This window comes from Cricetulus griseus, chromosome 5 (genome assembly GCF_003668045.3).
Source record: "Cricetulus griseus strain 17A/GY chromosome 5, alternate assembly CriGri-PICRH-1.0, whole genome shotgun sequence".
Classification (NCBI taxonomy): domain Eukaryota; kingdom Metazoa; phylum Chordata; class Mammalia; order Rodentia; family Cricetidae; genus Cricetulus; species Cricetulus griseus.
The window spans coordinates 179498458-179515987 of NC_048598.1; the positions used below are offsets into that span (position 1 = coordinate 179498458).

The window sequence follows — 17530 nt, forward strand, 5'->3', positions numbered from 1 at the left end:
CAGGACACTCGGATCCTTCTGCAGACAAGCTTTAATGCATTAGACTGAACAGAGACTGAGCAGAGACTGAGCAGAGACTGAGCAGAGACTGGGCAGAGACTAAGCAGAGACATTGAACTAAGAAAACCATCTCTATATAAAAGGCTGACCAGCCGCCTGGGACGTATTACCCTATGAATGGCTCCAGCTCCTCAGGCCAAAATGAGCCACGGGATAGGCAGAGATCAAAGGAATGGAGATTACCCAGCGCCTGTGAAGTAATTTACACCTTGGTGTCTTCAGGCAGCATTATAATGCAGGAACCGGCTTCCTACATATCACCCTTTTTTTATTAATTAATGAAAAGGCTTTATATTATTACAAGCAAATAGGTCACCCATATGTTGAGGGATAGAGGCAGGGGTTGACCTTCCCAAAATCAAACATTAAGACTGTGTACGAGAGTCATCATCAGGCTGTCAGTTTGACCCGAAGTACTCCCGACCTGTCCTCTGTCGTTTTTCTGGGAAAGGGGATTCTCAAGGCAGGTAACCCTTATGCAGGTCAACGTACCTCCCAGAGAAGCCTGTATAATAGGCAACTCTGTGCGATGCCTATGCTCAGCATCCCTCTTGGGGGCTGCACAAACCAGACACTCTACCCTGTGCAGTGAGCCTAGGCTCCGGGTGTGCAAGAGCTGTCTGGCCGGCGGCCTATCGCTTAGTAGCCAAAAATATAAGCGCTTGGATGATCTCTTGGTTTGAGCCCTGGAGCTTACATGCCAGCCAAAGGAGTAACAGCATTTCGCAGGCGGCTGCATATCCACCCCTTTTCTCACAGACCAGCCAAAAATAACAGCAATCTGTAAACGGCTGCATCGAACAATTATACCCCCACCCCTCGCCATCTCTCCGCCAAGGACAGGAGTTAATCTGGATAACAATAGCGGCTCTCAACTCCCGGGGGTAGAGGGTGGAGTTTCGACTTTTGAAGGTCTGCAGAGGCTCTTCAGGTTGAATCTTTCTGGGATCCACAGGGGATTCTCTTCATCCTGTGAGAAAACATAATATCGCTCCCCTGGATCTTATGAGAATAGGATCCGGGCCTTTCCAAAAATCAGTTAAGATATCTTTCCATTTTACCATTTCCTTTTGGCCTTTTAGTTTTTGAGGTGAGACGCTTGGCCTCGGTATGGCCCCCAGCGTTAATGTAAATGAGGCTTTAAAGCCCCAGGCATTCCAGGCCTTTAAGAAGTGTTGAATAGCAGGCATGGCCTTTTCCCCTATCAAAGACTGGGAAAGCCATCTGTAATTTTCTTTGCTCCTCTGATGGTAAGAAGGAGTCGGTTCCAAATAGTGGGGGTGCTGATGGAAGCACACCCGCTGGCATTTTTGGCCGTGCTGCTTCTTTTTCTAGCTCTGCTTCCTTGTTAGAGTCTAAAATCTCAGAGTCTGAGCTGCTCAGCTCCAAGGCTTCCAGTTTCGTTGTAGGGCAGCTTCTAAATTTACCGGGGTGTGACCGGCCATTCCCCATTCTTTCTCCCTCCTTTTTTGTCTCTCCCTCATCTAGCTGAGCTGTTTCTTTTAAAACTTTATCTCTTGAGCTTTTAGAGTTATCAGAGCTATTAAGATTTAAAGCTTTATACACTCCCTTGTCAGTAGACATTCCAGGAGGTCTTTTTTTCTTATTTGTTGTAGTTTTTTTTCTTATATACACTCCCATGTCACTAGACATCCCGGGAGGTCCTTTTTTCTTATATTTTATTGTTAGGCGCGCCCCATCTCTCACTACATTCGGTTTCTGATATGTAATTTTGGACTTCTTTAAGATTGCTATAACAGTGAGAAAAATCAAAATAGCTCCTAGTAAAAGCATAGAAGCCTCTATATTAACCTCCCACAATAGCAACATTCCCAAGCCAAAGTCCAGAAAAATCATACCTCTCCGAATTTCTCTCATTACATTCGGTTTCTGATATGTAATTCTGGACTTCTTTAAGATTGTTACAACAGTGAGAAAAGTCAAAATAGATTAACCTCCCAAAATAGCAACATTCCCAAGCCAAAGTCCAGAAAAATCATACCTCTCCGAATTTACCACCCTGCAGTTCTGAATCCGCCTCGTTAGAGGGGTCTCTGAGGTGCTGGAGATGTTAAGCTTCCCGGGTTTCGGCACCATATGTCCCGCGCGCTCTCTGTATTCCTCGCCAGCAAGAAATACACGCAGGACACTCGGATCCTTCTGCAGACAAGCTTTAATGCATTAGACTGAACAGAGACTGAGCAGAGACTGAGCAGAGACTGAGCAGAGACTGGGCAGAGACTAAGCAGAGACATTGAACTAAGAAAACCATCTCTATATAAAAGGCTGACCAGCCGCCTGGGACGTATTACCCTATGAATGGCTCCAGCTCCTCAGGCCAAAATGAGCCACGGGATAGGCAGAGATCAAAGGAATGGAGATTACCCAGCGCCTGTGAAGTAATTTACACCTTGGTGTCTTCAGGCAGCATTATAATGCAGGAACCGGCTTCCTACAAAATTTAAATAAAATATTTTAACTAAACCTTTTTTTTTATATTTTCTTTCTAGTTGCAGTACCCGTCAATATCCACACTCAAGTGCCTTTCATATCCATTCCTTCCTCCTTCTGAAATCATGGCTGCTTCATCTGTGATAAAATACCATGACCAAGGCAATGTAAAAAAGAAGCAATACACTGGGCTTACAGCTTCAGAGCCTTACAGTGGACGATGGCTGAGGGATCAGAGCTTGATCTATGAGCAAGAACCAGTTGTCTCTGAAATAGCCCGAGTGTTTAGAATCCCCAGAGATTTCCCCAATGACACATTTTCCTCAACAAGGTCACACATACTAAACTTTACAAACAGTTCCAAGTGAGAACCAGGGTTTCAAACCTGTGAGCCTATGAGGGACCACCTCACTTTCAGTCCCTGAAGGACTTGCAGTTTAGGCGATTAGTAAGGTCTGAGCAAGATGGAGGCTGGAAGGGAAGGTGGGACTTCTTAGGGATTTCAAGATGTGACTGACTCTGTCAACTGAATCTAGGTATGTTGGGGCAGCTGTAACAGAGTGGGTCCATGAAAAGTTTCCTATCAGATATGATGTTCATGATGTGTAAAGAAGCAAATTCCATAAGAATCAACTCTTGGAACAGGAAACTCATATTTTAGGGTCAGGTCATATCACAGGGACAGAGAGGAACCTGAAGTTTGCAGTACAGTTTGGCCAGCTGCCCCAAAGATCTGCTTCAATATTCTATTTTTAAGATTAGCTACATGGGCCAAGGGGTGGTGGTGGTGGTGCACCCATTTAATCCCAGCATTTGGGAGGCCGAGGTCACTCAGTCTCAGTGAGTTGGAGGCCAGCCTGGTATAGAGAGCAAATTCCAGGACAGGCTCAGAAAATATGTAGGGAATCCCTGTCCCAAAAATATAAACAAACAAATACAGAATAGCAACATATTCCCGCAACTGAACAAATTTAAGAAACCTTCCTATGCAGGAACCTATGAAGAAGAGTGGGTAGAATGATTCTAAGAACCAGAGGTTGGAGAAAACTGAAAGGAATCTGTGTTCTCCAGACACAACATGGCAGAAACACATGTGAACTCACAGAGTCGGTGACAGAATGAACAAAACCTATGGAAGCTAAAGCCACACAGTGTCCAAGCATGAAGGAGTGGAAGTGCAAACCACAGCACACTCTTAGCCATGAAGACATTCATAATGGACAGCACTGTGAGGACGTCAACCTTCTACAGTGGAGTGACACCAGGTACATCAGCCACACTCAGGGGAGGCCCCATGATAGGAAGTAAGTGACATCACACAATGGACTTCTTTGGATTATATTGTGTTTATCTTTTTTGTTTTCTGTTTTTCTTTCTAAGTGACAGAACAGTTTAATGTGGGTGGGTAGGGAGTTGGTAAAAACCCTGTGAGGAGTTAGGACCTTCAGTTCCTCACAGGTAGGAGGGATTTGAAATGCCTTGTAAGGCAATCGTCACACACACTGAATTTAATATTTTTGTATCTTCTTAGAATTTCAAGTGACTGAGAACTACCATAATAACACAGGCAGACAGTCGTGGACTGGTATTGACTGGGCAGGAAGATGAACAGCAGAGAGAAGGCACAAACAGAAGATCCAGAGGAGGCAACCTGATGAGAACTGTGTCCATGGCTCCCTAGTGGCTGAGGGTTGAAGAAGGTTCCAAGTCTGCCAGTGTCTGTAGAGCACACTTTGGAAGACAGCGCATGAACCAGGTGCAGAGCATGCAGAAGATTTGTCTCCTGTGCCCAAAATTATCTCTTCTTGTAATATGTCTTGTGCAGTGGTCTCTAGAGGTATTTTTGTATTATATTTTGTGGGAAACCATCATCCAGAGTCCCAGGCTTGCCTCACTAATGTTCCAAATACAAGGTTATTTATAGTTCTTGATGCTACTTAACCACGGCAGAATTCTAGGGTGTAATACATGTGCCATGACAGGGAATTTTCCTGGTGTGGTTTTGTACCTACCAGGCAAACACTCATGCATTTTGTTCTATTTTTATGCCTATCTGACAATTAAAGAATCTCAGGAATCAAGAAGTTTGTTTTCATTGTCAATTAATTTGATCTTTTTTAGATTATAATATACTCATTTTTCTCTTCACTTTTCTCCTTACCAAAGTTCCTTGGGAGTCCTGTTTTCTTTCAAATTCATTGTTTACTTTTAAACTTATTAATATTTCTCTCTCTCTCTCTCTCTCTCTCTCTGTGTGTGTGTGTGTGTTTGTGTTGTGTGTGTGTGTGTGTGTGTTGTGTGTATGTGTGTGTGTGTGTGTGTGTGTTTGTGTTGTGTGTGTGTGTGTTTGTGTTGTGTGTGTATGTGTGTGTGTGTATGTGTATGTGTGTGTGTGTGTGTGTGTATGTGTGTATGTGTGTATGTGTGTGTGTGTGTGTGTGTGTTTGTGTTGTGTGTGTCTGTGTGTGTGTTGTGTGTGTCTGTGTGTGTGTTGTGGTGTTGTGTGTGTGTGTGTGTGTGTCTGTGTGTGTGTCTGTCTGTGTGTGTTGTGTGTGTCTGTGTGTGTGTGTGTGTATGTGTGTGTGTGTGTGTGTGTGTGTGTGTGTGTGTGTGTCTGTGTGTGTGTGTGTGTGTGTGTGTGTGTGTGTCTGTGTGTGTGTGTGTGTGTGACTTCTATATTTCTAAATAATGAAATTCATCTCCAGTTTCTGTAATATGTTTTCAGGGTTTATGGTATTGGGAAACCTACAGGTAAACTCTTGTCTTTTGAAGACCATTTCCCCTGCTCTGGGCTCCTTAGTTTCCTCTAATCCTTTGCCTAGAGCTGAGGCCTGTTAAACACTCCTCCTTCCATGTTGGTGTGTCTGCTGTTTTCATTCTTGTTTGGCTCATGTTTCAAGAGCCTTGTTAGGTAGACTTGATGGACACATCTTCTCTCATATGTATAGGAGACATAATCTCAGAGCACACTTACCCTTCCTAGGGTGCACACACTCATTCTACTTCCTCATCTACAACAATCCCTAAGGCTATGAGGCAAGAGATGGGGTATAGATGCATCCATTGAGGCTTAGGCTTAAAAACTCTGCATTTTGGTCTGCTGTGGTTTTCTGTAATGGTCTCCAACGTTGGCCAAGACAAGTTTCCTTGATGAGTGGAAATAACAACACATACTTGTACATATGAAGACAAAGAGTTAGAGTGTAGTTAGAAATCATGCTAGTTAGTGGCAGTTAAATGTTTTCCTCCACCATCTATGATGTGAGAAACCTTGGGTAGTTGACTAGGTTTCCGGCACCAGGCAAGATTTCCTTGTATTGAGAAGGCTTTAAATGAAAGGATCAATTCATACCATCACCTAATATAAATATTCCTAATTTGGATTCCAACATCTTTTACAGAAACCTGTGAATGCATCTTTCCACATTAAGATGGAAAGAATTTGTGACAGCCTGGCTTCCAGGGACTCAAGCATTTTCCCTATTCATTAACATGTACTACAGTCTATGCTACTGTGGAAGTGAAACTCATAGGCTCTTGCTGTGTGAAGCTCCCTTTTTTATTTTCATCATCATTATTCTATATAAACTAACTTTAATATTATAAATTAGACATTACAGCTTAAGAAGAAATCATCTTCAAATTAATGCACAGGTAAAAATGCCCAGTAGAATGGGATGTTCCCACATGAGAACACACTGTATTGCAGGCAGTGGGGATCTCCCCAGACTCATTCACACCATGCCAGGTAGCAGAGAAAAGTGGCAGCAGCAAAAATCAAAACGAATAACAAAAGCAAATATTCTGGAGTCTGTGGACTCCAGGTTTTGCCTATCAGAGATTCACCCACCAGGGATTCACCTCCTGGTGGGCTGACACCTGAACTTCAATTGCCACCTGCTGCTCCTCTGACAGGGCCACCTGCAGACACAGAAGTCAAAGCTCAGCTCTGCCTTTAATTTCAGCTTCTCCGTCACTCTGCATTTCTAGGGACAAATAGGTAAACCGTGCAGCAAAAGTATACTGAATTAGACAATAACACAAGAAATACACACATCTTCTGGAAAAGACTTTTACATGTGATTAGCTGAACACTGGAATTTAGGCATGTCACATACAGAAACTCCATAAAGAAATGGAGTTTCCAACCTCAGGAAGAAGATTTACACAAAGATATAGCTATGTAAGGAGTTTTAAGTTCATAAGGATGAGGTCCACACAGTACTGCTGACTTCATAGAAAATGAGCACTGCAAAGCAATGTCACTGCTCTCCTAATCCCAGATGTGGAGAAGGGAGTTGAAATGAAGATTAAAATGAGTCTTTACAGCAATAGGAAATTATATAATTTAATAAAATTTCCCCCAAATTAACATTATGATCTGATACCTCCAGCATATTAACAAATAACCCAGGACCTGCCATCACCAGGCTCCACTAAAGAGCTTGCTATAAAGCAGGAAGACATGCAAATGGGCCCTCTCTCTGCTCATGAAAAGCAGCCCAGTCCTGACCTTACAGCTCAGGCAGAAGACCTCAGCTGTGGATCCTAAGACTTCACTCAGGGGTCAGCATGGAGTTGGGGCTGAGCTGCATTTTCCTTGTTGCTCTTTTAAAAGGTAATTTATGGAGAGCAGTAGATGCTGACTGTGTGAGTGGACATTAATCTGAGGGACAATGGACATGTGCGATGTTTTCTTCATTAGGAATTATTTTTTTGCAGGTGTCCACTGTGAGGTGCAGCTGATGGAGTCTGGAGGTAGTCTGGTGAAGCCTGGGGGGTCCCTGAAACTCTCCTGTGCAGCCTCTGGATTCACCTTCAGTAACTACTGGATGGAGTGGGTCCGCCAAGCTCCAGGAAAGGGGCTGGAGTGGGTTGGAGAAATTAATGGAGATAGCAGTACCACAAACTATGCACCGTCCGTGAAGGGCCGGTTCACCATCTCCAGAGACAATGCCAAGAACACTCTGTACCTGCAAATGAACAGTGTGAAGTCTGAGGACACCGCCACTTATTACTGTGCTAGACACAGTGAGTGATCTCAGTGTGAACCCAGACATAAATCTCAATGTGAGGCCGCTCACGGCCAACAGGGGGCGCACAGCACACACTGAACACAGGTCCATCCCAGGAGATTATGCAGACAGGGTTAGAGGAAGCACCCATCAGGTGTCTGGGCTGCACATTTTCTTGCTGTTTTCTGGAAATTCTCTCTCCACGTGTGATGTGAAGGGATACAGTGTCCTCAAAACATTACATGTTCTCTTTGTACTATTTTAAAAATATGAAGCACAGTCCCCATAACAAGATGCAAACCGACAGCTATGAGGACATAAAGGACATTAATACAGTCACTGAAACCACATGATAAGGAATTCCTGGACTTTCCTGAGTCCTTTCTTACTCTAGGCAGGGTCTTGTTCGGATTTCTTGATTATAATACTCGTAAATTTGTGTTTAAGTGAAAACCAAGGGGAAGGTGGTGCCGAGATCATTGCCATCAACCGTAGCAGGTCGGGAACCTTCCCTGAACCCTCCCTCCTCTCCTCTAACTGAGGACTGTGCGCTGTAATCCAGATGTGACCCAGCTGTGCTTTTAGCTAACTTAGTTTATTACTGCAGGACTTTCATCTCTGTCATCATAGAAATTTGTTTAAACTGATCCCTTCAGTTGTTGAAAGATGTGAATGAGTGTGGTAACTATGGTTTCAACACTGGGGGACAAACAGATTGGTCATTACAGCTTAAGGACAGGTCATTTGTGCTGAATTGATGAACTTCATGTTCAGTTAGAAACCCTACATTAAAGAAGGGTTATAAAGTGGGAGGGGAAAGACAGCCTCTGTATGTGTGTATACACACAAGCACACTCATCTGTGTACACAACTGCACAAACCCACAAGACTTTAAAACAGCACAGAGAGGGAGGGATGGAGAGAGAGAGAGAGAGAGAGAGAGAGAGAGAGAGAGAGAGAGAGAGAGAGAGAGAGAATGAAAGGAATTAGTAAGTGGACTTGAAGAAATTGTCTGAAGGTCCAAACAAAAGAGTTAGCATTTGGTTCATTAATTTGTCTCATTTTGTTGTTCCATTAAACACTAATTTTTGGAATTTCTACAAGAGTTTTTGCACACATAGTCCTTGCCTTATAGTCTATGATACTCTACTCCAGAAACCATCAATGGTTGAATGTCTGAACAAGTGTGGCATTTCCATGAAATACCATGTTGTCTCTCAACAGGTAGCATGCAGTTTCCATGTCACAGTGCAGATAAATCTGGAAGAGACTGAACATGAAAAGAAACACAGACTATTATATCATACATCACATTTCAGTCTCAGTGAGAATCAAGGACAGATAAATCCTAGAGAAGCACTGTTGAGTGAGGACGGGGACCTGGGAACATGGGTGTGCACAGGGGATGCATGGATTTCTTTGTGTCTGAAGTTATGTTAGGAAGTAGAGAGCCAGGGACTCCCCAGCATTGTGAACGCTGTAATTGTCAGGTTTCTGCTCACAGAAATGGTTTCTCATGTGAATTTCACACAAACCTAGGACTTGAAGAAGATAGAGAATTAAATGACAAACAGTGATTTGAATTGAAATTAATAAACCTATGAATGGTACAGTGAATACATCTGTACACTCCCTTGGAGAAAAAACACATTTGAATTCTGAATGAGGCTGTGAGTTCATGCCAGAGAGAGATAGAATCACAGAGGTCACAAGAGAAAAAATGGCCATTCTCTTGTCCTGTGTGAGATGTGGAGAGAAACATCTAATTCCAAGTCTCTAAGCTATGTCACTGACTGTGACAGATCTGTGTCCCCTCAGACCAGAAATCATTTAGCATCATGATTGACATTATGAGAAATATTGAAACATCTAACACAGGAGAGATAAATATCTGGAAAGGGCAACAGCTAAATGCTCAGTAGAGGAACTGTTTCACATGGCACAAGAAGTCAGCAAAGTTTATGTAATTTTCATGCTAATAGCAGAAGAAAACAAAAATGATTTAAAGCATAGTCTGAAATTTTCAAAAATTATGAAGTTCTGAAGTCTTTTCTTCCCCGTTTCCAAGTCATGGACTGGCTGTGACATAGGACTTTGTTCTGGATAAAGGGAGCCATCATGATGCTCTGACCATCAACCTGGGGCCAGCATGCTGCAGGGAGTCAGTGTTCCATCAGGGGGCGCCAAATAGACTTTATCCTTGAGCAGGTGCACAGGAGGCCAGAGAGCATTTCCTGTGAGCCCTGGTTTCCTCTCCCAGCCCAGTGTGCAGAAGAATTTGCAGGACCTTGGAGCTGGCAGTTGTTGGCTTTAAACATCAATAGTCACAAGAAAAAAGCAGACTGCATTGCTCTTTAACATCACTTAACCTGTGAGGAAATCCCTGGGCCCTGTGAGCTGTGACTTTCATCATTCTCTGTCCTTCTTCCCTTTCTCCAGGATGCTCAGCATCTGAGAGAATTGTGATAACTTACCATGTCTCTGCTACAGGTAATGTTTTCTGTTGCTGCTGCTTTTAAAGTTTTCAGAAATAGACATCAGTGTAAAAAATGAAGCTACTAATGTTGAATAATAGAATATCAAATATGTGAAACAGGAGATTGACAGATTAGTAAAGTCAATGAAATACAACTCTCTTCCATGCAATTATAGACTGCATAACTGCCAGCCTGTAAATGACACATAATGTTCTTTGCTGAATTCACACAGTTCTCATCAGATGTGTTGCATACTGAGGACCTGGGTCTTCTCATGTGGGTTCCTTTCTATGGTGAGCAGAAGTGAACTTCCCTGAGATATCCTGTGTATCTCTTCACAGAATGGCTCCCCCTGAGACCCATAATTTAAGTCCTCCATCAGAGTCAGCTCCTGGTGAGGGAATGCAAATCTCTCCTGGCTCCACCCAAGCATAGGTTGAAAAGGAAAAGCTGGGCCTGGACACTCACTGGTGAGCAGCCTTGGCCCTGTTTGCTTCCTCATTCCTGCTGCTGATTGTGCCTGCATGTGAGTGCCATGGATTCCTACTGCATGAACTCCCATAATTCACTCTGTGCCAACCTTACCTTCTCCTTTTTCCCCACAGATGTCCTATCCCAAGTTACCCTGAAGGAGTCTGGCCCTGGAGTGTTCCCTTCTTCCCAGGACCTCACTCTGACCTTCTCTTTCTCTGGGTTTTCACTGAGCACTTCTAATACGGGTGTGGGCTGGATCCACCAGCCCTCAGGGAAGGGTCTGGAGTGGCTGTCACACATTTGGTGGAATGATGATAAATACTACAACCCATCCCTGAAGAGCCAGCTCACAATCTCCAAGGACACCTCCAACAACCGGGTAACCTTCAAGATCACCAGTGTGGACACTGAAGACACTGCCACATACTACTGTGCTCGAGTATTGAGTACCATGGAGACACAACCTCATTTGCTCTCTGTACAAAATTTCAGGAAGCTTAACATCTCTTTCCCTTCCTAATATGGGGAGAGAGTTACATCTTTCCTGCGAGCCTCTGAAGTTCCCTCTTCACTGCTAACTTCAGAGCCCGGGCTTCCTGTTATACCCCATAATTCATTTTTAAGATGTTTAGAAATTGGTTATACAATGATTAAGGGAGTCTGGTGCTCAAGCCAGGTGATTCAAAGCTATTGTTTCACTCTGTACTTTCTCTCAAATTCCCACAGCAGGAATTTCTAAATTACTGTAATTTCTCCTTCAGTGAATAACTCCATACTGGTGAGATGGGCTTTCCTGGGTAAGCACTCACAAACTGAGATTTTGGTGAAAGGATTGCTAAGGAACCTCTGAGATATCTCAGTCTATTGCCAAGGCTCTTGGTTCTCTCCAAAAACTGGTGATAAGGCCATAATTCTGAGGACAACACTTGTGTATCACAGCGGACACTGGGAAGTTGATCTGGTATTTAACTAGATATTTTCTCTTCTACTGACTGCCATTCATAGCTATTGAAGATATTTTTCCATGAGAAGGAGAAGGGCAATAACCAAACTAGATACAAATGCTGTGAGTTATAATGGTGACCATCCCATGAGAAATGTTGTTGCAATTGTTGTGGATATAATCGATCATTCTCTGTTTGGATTTCATGTTCTGTCCATGAGATAAAACCCATGTTGGACACTGCCAAGAAGGCGAAGAAACTGGGTCTAGATACACCATGGCCCCAGGTGAAACCAAATGCTATTTTCTCATAAAGGAACATATCAATAAAATTATTCTTAATCGTGTGCCCACATAGACACATAAGTCAGTGCCTAAGTCAGCCATCAGCAGAGAACATTCTCTTTTTCTGTAAGTGGAAACTGACTTAGACAGAAAGGGACACTATGTAGAGAGTGATATATATTTGGGCACGTGCTATAAATGGGTAGTCTTCATCAAACCTTAACCTCTGGATTGTGCAAACAATTCAGGGAAGGAGGTGGAAAGACCGTAAGAGTGAGAAGTGATAAATGACTCCAAGGAAACAGTTTCCTGCACTCACAGCGGGACTGATGCACACATGAACTCACAGAGACTGTGGTGGCAAGAACAAGGCTTGCACAAGTTCAAGCCAGAAGGGTTCTCAGGGCTGAATGTTTCAAGTAGACAAGAGCTCCCACTATTAACCAAGAAACTATCTGCAATTTATAACCACTAGCCAAGGAGAAAAAATGGCCCAATTCAATTATTCTGACTGGTATATTAATCACACTTCACTGGCTATATTAATTACACCCCATGATCAGGAATTAGCAAAAAGAAAACTTGAACAATGACAATTTGGACAGCTTTTGTCTTATATAACTTTATTTAGGATTTTTTGTTTCATTGATATTTTTGTATGTGTGAATATTTAGGTTTCTTATTTTGTATCCTTGAGTGTGTGTGTGTGTGTTTATGAGATACATAGATTGATGATAGTTTCTTGTTCTTTGCTCATTTGTTTAAGGAGTCAGAGAAATGAAGGCTTTAGAGTTGTATTGATAGGGAGGGGAGAAATCTGGGAGTATGTGACAGAGGGGAAAAATATTGTCTAGAAATATTTTTCTCAATGAAGAAAATTTAAATAAAACATACTAGAGTCACCCCAATCAGTTATGTATCTATGGATATTATATTATAACATTTGGGTAGAGAAAAGAAATTTATTTTTTATTCTTGCATGTACATGTGAAACCTGGTTGAAATTTGAAACAATTTCTCGCCAGTTGCTAAACTGCACTACTCTTCCCTGTCTTATAATTTCCATCCTCCTGCACTGATGATAATCAGGTAGGAATCTATGGAGTTTTCTAAATGTCATTGTTCAGAAATTTTCTCAGTATATGTGCAGAGTCATCAGAGATACGAGATAATATTTCAGTTTCCATCAGCTCATTTGTCATTGTCCTCCATGACATCACCAAGACTGTCTTCATGACCCATGTCTCTGCTGTAATTCTGAATTTATTCCCATTGCAGATCTCTGAGGTTCAGACTTCCTAGAGTTGGTCCGTTTTCATATCTCTAAGCAGATTTGTCACTAAAAATCTGTTTTGAGAAATACAGACGCGTTTTAGGCCTAAGTTCAAAACGGTTTTGCCTCTGAAGTCACCCAGGTCCTGAGCTGTTTCAATATTTAATCATTTTGATCAATATTCTCACTCTTTTGTAAAGTCACTCAGTATTTTTATTGCATAAGTAAAACAATGCAGAGTGAGTGATCTACCAGAAATAAAAGTGATTACATTTGCCAATCAGGAAAGCATAGACCTTTATTTGTGTGATTGTTAGCAGTTTATCCATGGGATTTCCTTACTAGGATAGTGTTTGAGATTCAGGAGGAACCAAGAGAAAGGCAGAATCAACCTCCTGTACCCCAGAATCCTAAGAAATCTAAACTCTCCCTTCCTCTTCCCAGGGTACATACTGGGCTCAGACCTGAGCTATTTGAATTTTATCATATGCATTTTTACACTTGGATCATTCTTGTATTTCCCACATCACTTTGTTCAACAATAAAAAGCAATTTCTGAACTTTGTTGCCCGTGTTTATATAGATTGCTAAATTTCCAGGACCTAGAGTCACCTGGGAAATGAGTCTTGGGCATGCCTTTAGTGGAGTATTTACACTAGCTTTGTCCCTGGATGTTCCTGTGACAGTAGTTCTACAGTAGGTTAATTGAGTTAGGAAGACCCACCCTATGTGCAAGTATTCATCTCTTTCTTATAATAAGCAATATTCCTTGATAACACCATTAATTTGGGTTAGGTAGGCCGTTTCCATTATAGGAATGGTAACAGTTGTCAAGGCAGAACCAGAGTTAATGTTAACTGGAGAAAGGTGATGCGCTTTTGCTTTATGCTGTATGTCATTCAATCTGTTGGGCTGAGGAATAATTTATATGAATAACAGATTGATCTTGTCCTGTATATGCAAACTTGACATTTGGTTTTATTTGTGAAATAAGTAAAACTAGTAGTATTGGTGGAAGTGTCATGCATAGAACAGAGAGAGAGAGAGAGAGAGAGAGAGAGAGAGAGAGAGAGAGAGTAGGAACAAGGCAGAACAGATGGAGTATCTGCTGGACCCTGAACAGTGTAGCAGCTTTGTTCAGTCCTGTACTGTAGTATACTGATTCTGTTTCACCTGTTTTAAACCCTAGTTTAAACCCAATTGGCTTCCTTCTTATTTTTCACTTAAGTTCTTTAATTACATATTTACATATCCATCCCCCATTCCCTCACCCTTCTATTATTCCATGTTCCCCAACAACTCCCCCCAAACCATCCCCCAACTCCTCCCCAGGGATAGTGACAACCTCCACAGGGGACCTTCAAAGGCCATCATATCATTTGGGGGAGGTCCTAGGCCCTCTTTGTATCTGGGCTGCAATAGGATCTGTCCAAAGGGAATTGGCTCTCAAAATCCATTTGTGCTCTACAGATAAACACTGGCTCCACTGTTAGAGGTCCCATAGACTGCCTTGGCCTCCTAGCTGGCACCCACATTCAGAGGGCCTGGTTTGATCCAATGCTGTTTCCCCAGCTTTATGACTAGGGTCTCCATGCTCTCAATAGGTCAGGCCAAATGTATTTGCCAGTTTCTGAATCACCGTCTTGGCTCCTTTGTTCATCCCTCCTCCCTCTCCACAATTGGATTACTGGAGTATGGTTTAGTGCTTAGCTGTGGGTGCCTGTCTGTGCTTGGAACAGCTACTGGATGAATGCTCTAAGAGTGGTAACCAAGGTAGACATCAATCTCATTATAGAGGAAGGGCATCAGTGGCATCCTCTCCACCACTGCCTGGTTTCTTATTGGGATCATCCCAGTAGATCCCCTAAATTTTCCCCCGAGTCAGATCTCCATGCCTGTACTGTCTCCCTCTATCAAGGCATCTCCTTTCTTGCCCTCCTCTATTCCCCCTGTCTCACTCCTCTTGTTCTCCTCCCACTCACCTTCTTCCCTCCCACCTTCTTCCTCCCCCCATGTGCTCCCACTTCTCTCAGGGGGTCTTGCCCCCCTCCTCTTCTTGAAGGAACTATGCAATCTTACTTTGGGGTCCCCGTTGTTTCCAAGCTCCTCTGGCAGTGCAGATTGTAGACTGGCAATCCTTTGCTCTATGTCTAAAATCATATATGAGTGACTACATACCATGCTTATCTTTTTGTGACTGGGTTACCTCACTCAGGATGGTTTCTTCTATTTCCATCCATTTGCCTGCAAATTTCAAGATTCTATTGTTTTTTTTTTCTGCTGACTAGTACTCCATTGTGTGAATGTACCACATTTTCTCTATCCATCCTACAGTAGAGGGGCATCTAGGTTGCTTCCAGGTTCTAGCTATTACAAATAATGCTGTTATGAACATATTTGAACATATGTCCTTATTGTATGAATGTGTGTTCTTTGGGTACATGTCCAAGAGAGGAATTGTTGTATCTTGAGGTTAGACTGATTCCTATTTTTCTGCGAAACCCTAAAACTGATTTCCAAAGTGGTTGTACAAGTTTGCACCCCCACCTGCAATGGCAACCCAACATCTGACACAGGGCTGATCACCAAAATATAGAATGAACTCAAGAAACGAACCAACAAAACACCAAACAATGCAATTAAAAATTGGAGTGCAGAATTAAATAGAGAATTCTCAACAGAAGAATCTAAAATGCTGAAAGACACTTGACAAAGTGCTCAACATCCTTAGTCATCAGGGAAATGCAAGTCAAAACCACTCTGAGATACCATATTACTCCTGTCAGAATGGCTAAACTCAATAACACCAATGACAGTCTATCCTGGAGAGGATGTGGAGAAGGAGGAATACTCCTCCAATTGGTTTCCTTTATCATCCTGTTCAGGTAACATTTAGGACAGAGCTGTGGGATTCCATACTGGGAATGTAAGACACCAGTGCCTGTTATCAGGAGCCCTGCATGCTCACTGCCCTGTTTCCTGAAGCTGGATTGTGTTTTTCTCAATTCTGCACTTATAATGATTGATGCTGAATGGACATCAGTGTCCAGTGCACAGAGCCCCTACACACACATACACACTCACATGCAGTTTTCTGTTGTTAGAGGCATCAAAGCCCACTTAAAACTTCTCTTGATTCTTGGCTCTGTTATAACTTTGACATATCTGAATACAATTATTTATGTCTATGCTTGCTTTTTCATGTTTTTGTTTCTATTTTAAATAAGGAGAATGCACATGCACCTTGACTGTACAATGGCTTATTGTCAATAACAGAATTGATACTGCCCATTGGTACCATGGCCACAAACTGATGATTTCTATTAAAAGAATAATTAGAAAAAAAGAAAACAACATAGTTGATAGTGGGATTCTCCGGTGCAAATTGTTTTTTTATTTATTTTTATTCACTCACATAAAGCCAGAAAGTTTTATAAACAAGAACCAAGGGCAAGAAAACCCATTTTCTTTCCCATCTGACTAGATCCTTTCACACACAACTCTGGGGTTGAGAGTTGATTGGGATGTCTGATTTCCTGCCAGTAAAGTTATTTTATTCCTGGAATTTGTTCTCAAATTTCATCATTATCCCTCCTTATCCTCTGGGCCTTTGCCAGCAGATGTCATGATACTCAGGAAGTGTACACTGAACCAGTTAATGCTGGACAGAATTCCCTCATCCTCCAAGACATAGTGTCTACCTGCTCTAGTCTGTGCATGGTAAAGTGTCTACAACATCATGAAAAATCTTGTTCAAATATAAACCTCAGTCTCAATATAGAAAGTCAAGAGTGGTTTCCTTATTGGTGAATTCCGGGGAACCATCAACAGAATGATTAAAAGTTATATGAATGATGGGTCCAGTCATTGTTATATGTGATCTTGCTGGGCTCATGCAAGGTTCATAGGGATGATTTCTATGGGGACATATTGGATTTCTCAAGTAGAGACAAAACCTGCTACAAAGAACTCCACCATATGGCTGCCTAGATGTCTCTCAGTCACACATGATTACTGGGACAATATTCTTGACCTGCACATGATGTGAAAACATCAAAAATCTGTCTACAAACATTACAAAGCAATCCCTACAAGGGAATGAGTTTAATCTCTTGGAGACCATGTTCTGTCAAAGAAAACACAAAGGGTAACATTCTGATATTTAAGATATGATTGTAAAATGACATGAAGTTTGTATAATCAAGAACATTGCTAAATATTGTTTCATGAGACAGCAAAAGGGAAAACCTGGATATAGTATTTAAGCAAAGCCTGGGGAGTAAGTGCAGAGAGACCAGCAAGGGTGTTTCCTGACTCTACCCAGAGTTTATTCCACTAAGTTATCCACATAGAAGACCCAGGAGACCATCTTCTGTGTCAGTTACATTCCATGTGTAGAAGGATACAAGATATGACATGGAGAAGTTCAGGTAGTTCCTAGACTCTGTCACTCCGCTGGGAATGCTACAGAAACAGAAATGACACAATTCAAAGACACTTTCCATCACCACAAAGACAGTACACCTCATATTAGAATGAATTCCTCAGTTGA

The 17530-nt window shown here is 42.2% G+C and overlaps 1 protein-coding gene across 1 annotated transcript; it reads left to right on the top strand.

The window, feature by feature from the left end:
• Window positions 1–7080: 7080 nt before the first annotated feature.
• Window positions 7081–10997, top strand: LOC118237702. Its single transcript, XM_035445904.1, has 3 exons — window positions 7081–7129; window positions 7234–7542; window positions 10609–10997. The coding sequence occupies exons 1-3, from the start codon at window positions 7084–7086 to the stop codon at window positions 10995–10997; spliced, it is 744 nt and encodes a 247-aa protein (XP_035301795.1). The 5' UTR covers window positions 7081–7083.
• Window positions 10998–17530: the final 6533 nt, after the last annotated feature.